Genomic DNA, 3810 nt, shown 5'->3' with positions numbered 1-3810 from the left:
CGTACAAAGATAAAATACTTAATTAGGTGGCCGCTTCGCTTACCCGGCCGCTTCGCTTGCCGCTCACGTTAATACTTGATGCGCCCCAGCATAATCTTGGCAGCGATTTGAATGATACAATCGAGGCTTTCAACATAGTCCACCAACGGTACGTAAGGACACGTAGAAGTAACTGTAGGCTTTGAACGCTTGATTTGCAGTACGTAGCTTGCCTCTCGAGCTATGTTTGGTAAAGCTTCAATTCAAAACTTATTGTTAAAAAAAAGCGTGGCATAAAAATGATGAACTCTCATTATATTAATATATCTATGGTTCATAACTTTCTAGGACGTGATCTTGTCGAGGTCGGCGGTGGAGGTACCAATCTGGTCGAGCACGGTGGGAATAGGACCGTTCAAGCGAATGAGGAAATCACCAGTGTGGGTGACCCTGGTATCATGTCAGTAACTTCGTATCAAATTTTGAACACTTGATTCTAACGTACCCATCAACGGTGTGGTGCAAGCGAATCTTGCGGCCTTGTGCCTCGAAAATGTCGAAAGTCCACTCAGGGTTATCGCATTTGTTACCCAGTGAGTCGGCGGTGAAGTGATCAGCTGCGCAGCTCACTCCATCAACAGAAAGTTGAAAGGAGATCTGGGGGTAGCCATTGACGCCGACGTAGCCAAAGTTGGAGATAGTGACGGTCTCAACGGCGGCGGCAGCGAAGCCGAAAAGGGTGGCGGCGGCGAGAAACTTCATCGTGTGATTTGAGCGAGTGTGGATTGAATCAGGGTTATGATTAGAGTTGACAAGCTGTTGTATGGTAATGAGCTCCAAGGTGGCCACCAATCCTTATATACACAATTCTTTGGACGTGCACATCATGTATGTGGTAATAGCAAGTCGGCCCTAATAGTATATTTTTAGTGACTGATGGACAGCGGACCATTGCTCTTCGTGGCTAATGACTCGATCATTGAAACGTCCGGCTCCTGGTGGCCCGTGTGCACATAAGAAGATCAGGCTTGCTTGCTAAGGAGAATTCGAATGATGTCAGCCTATTGCCACTGCAGCGTTACATATTCCAAACCCACCAATAAGTTTTACGAATATCTTCTCCACTCAAAGCCTAAAATCGGTAGTTTGACAGCCCGGCTGGCGGTGCTGAAGGGGGTGCAGCTTGAGCTCAGCATCACCAGTCGGGCTATCAAAACTACTAATTGAAGGCGTACCTTTAGCACGCACTCTTTACTTCTAGCAGCTCCTATAGAGAGTAGCTTTTTTATTACTTTTCATTACTCTTTTCCTACCTTTTCTAGCTACTCCAACTAGTTTTTAAGCTTATATACTTGCTTATATTCTAGCTTCCTTTTTAGCTAGGATTTTAGTATTCGTTACGTGACCAGCGCTATCCGAAAATGTAGATTCCTGATATCTTACTATACTCATTGGCATTAAGCTTCTTAGAGCTGATTAAATCGCGTTTCTTCCTCGTACGAAGCCCCCTCCAGGACCAATTATAATATGCAGCTAAAGTTGCAATTAAGCCCACCAAGCCGTCGATCAATACGCAGTGGGACCGAGACTAACGCCAAACGAGCGGCAGGCTAACCAAGAGCAGTCACACCGTTTTTTTGCCCGTGAACGCATTGAGCAACATCCGGCAGAACACGAAGTAATACCCGAGATTCATGCATCGCTATCGTATTCCATCGTAACAATAAACTCGATCACACCTTGATCAAATATGCCAGCAGTTTACACACGGAATAATCTAGCTTGCGGTAAAACCCCCGGGTGAGACTAAAATCCTAACAGCGTGTGTTGCTCCGACCCACCCCGATGAAGTCGAATGCGCACTTAGTGGTATATACTCATTTCCTGTATTCTTGCGAGCAACTCTGTAAAAGCTATAACTAGTATAAACATAGTTAATGATTATCGCTACTGCAGTCTTTACTCGAGTTGCCTTGCTGGTGGTGTAGTATAGTCCTTGGAAGGACAATGCTTTTCAAGCTGCAAAGATTCATAACTAAGAGAATACTAATTCATCACCTGAAATGCTTCTTATGTCAATTCGCGATACTATGATCTTCTTTTCAACAAAGCCTGATACTTCCGTAGAGGAGTGGTCAAAGCAGATAAAGTGGCTCATTAACAAGAATGATTCATTGTCTTTTGAGCTCTATATAAGCTCGAACGTATGCCGTGCCGGTCAAAGAGACTTATAAGCGATAACCAGTCGACCACTGATTGTCTAGTGCGTCGGAAATTATCAAGTGGGATCTGCTACGATATGTGGACAATATTGCTGGTTGCCTCATCGTGGAACATATGATCAGCCGTCTGGTTTAAGAGGCTCGTCGTTCGGCTGTTGCTTTGACGGAACTCTTCTGGGTACTGCTGCACTGAGCATCGCGAGGTAAGACATTGAATATGTTCGGCTGCCTGTGCGATTGCGAGAGGCATATTGTCCAGCGCCGCCGTTAGCTCATCAACGCTACCATCTATGCCTTTTCTGTTAGCCTGGTCTTCAAGCTTCTTGCGCAGCAAAGTGTGTGCAATACGTGGTAGTATTCCAATGGGAATAGGTCATAACGTCCAGAGAGTGCATCATCGAGTGTTGCTGGTTCTCTGTGGGTGATGTCCCAGAACCTATTTAGAGTGCCATTAGCGCAATTACAGAGCCTTCATAGCGGTAGATCACGGTCAGTAGCAGATGGAGAAGCATTGTGAAAGCTCATATACAGTCAGGAACATAGCCAGATGTTCCGTAGCGTGCTTCATGTTGCAAACGTACTACTTCTTTGTTAGCATGGAGCCCATCGCCCTTGCACAGGCACAGAGTGTCAAGGTACCCAGTCGAATTTGACCTCAAGGAGCATTTCCTAGAGGACCTCTTCATGGAAACACTCTTTCGAGTACCAGCGTGATGCCATGACATCATAGCGACAGCCTGCCTCCTGTGCCTCATGCCAGTCACGACCGCACGTCAGGTCGCTCTCCTCAGATCCAAGTATTGTCGTTCAATTCCACGCTGATATGCCTTGACCATGTTTGATAGGCGGGATATCTGAAGGGGTTTGTCGACTAATCGTTCTGTACTGTTGAAGGACAAGTATGCAAGTACATGTGGCAACTACACCAAAGAGAAGACCACCAACGAAGCAGATGATGCACTGGCGTCTAGGGTATCTGCGTCGTCCTAGCTCTTTGATTGCTGACTGAAATGATTCAACCGTCTCGGGTTCGTTATCATGGTTAGATACAGGTAAATAGGCATAGTGATACTTCAGAGACATAGTGTAAGGATAGTAACCTTGCTAGTAGCAGATAACCTTCTAGAAGAGCTGTATAGATGTATCGAGATAATGTGTTGCGGAATTTGAAAAAATTAAAAGTTAAAAGCTACGTCGAGGATCAAGGAACCTCAATAAGATTCAGTCGAGATGTAGGGCATTCGGTTAACCCTAAACTTCGCCGCGAACCTGACCCCGAACTTGGCAGCTGCGCCGCATCCCATTAAGACAGCAGTTTCACACCATATACCCCTCTTTTGTGCATTGATCCTCCACCAATAATACTCTACTCTCTCCGCATCTGCTATGGCTAAGCATGGGACGGATTGGCAAGATCTAACGGATACATCGGTTGCGCATCTTGTGTAGCATCGGGTTTGTAATAGCTAGCCTTCTCCTGCCTAAAAAGCAATAATTTCAAGTATATCATATAGTTATTAGTATTGTGTTGGAACCTCGTAACTATGCCGGTGGTGTGACACATGACCAATTGGAGGTATTCAGTGAGTATTCTAGAGGCGCGGCGTGG

The 3810-nt window shown here is 45.6% G+C and overlaps 2 protein-coding genes across 2 annotated transcripts; one reads left to right on the top strand and one right to left on the bottom strand.

Moving 5' to 3' along the window:
• Nucleotides 1-323: 323 nt before the first annotated feature.
• Nucleotides 324-741, bottom strand: COCCADRAFT_10270 (uncharacterized protein; the record flags this gene model as incomplete). The annotated part of the gene is made up of 2 exons (XM_007720510.1): nucleotides 324-429; nucleotides 485-741. 2 exons carry the CDS (start codon nucleotides 739-741, stop codon nucleotides 324-326), a joined length of 363 nt encoding a protein of 120 aa, XP_007718700.1.
• A 1714-nt stretch (nucleotides 742-2455) lies between these two features.
• On the top strand, nucleotides 2456-2626 carry COCCADRAFT_112827 (uncharacterized protein; the record flags this gene model as incomplete). The annotated part of the gene is made up of 1 exon (XM_007720509.1): nucleotides 2456-2626. A coding segment is annotated over one exon (171 nt), but the record flags the coding sequence as incomplete, so codon positions are not given.
• Nucleotides 2627-3810: the final 1184 nt, after the last annotated feature.

The sequence above is a fragment of the Bipolaris zeicola genome (genome assembly GCF_000523435.1).
Source record: "Bipolaris zeicola 26-R-13 unplaced genomic scaffold scaffold_500, whole genome shotgun sequence".
Classification (NCBI taxonomy): domain Eukaryota; kingdom Fungi; phylum Ascomycota; class Dothideomycetes; order Pleosporales; family Pleosporaceae; genus Bipolaris; species Bipolaris zeicola.
The sequence above is the reverse complement of the archived record's forward strand: the minus strand, read 5'-3'. Positions and strand labels throughout refer to the sequence as shown.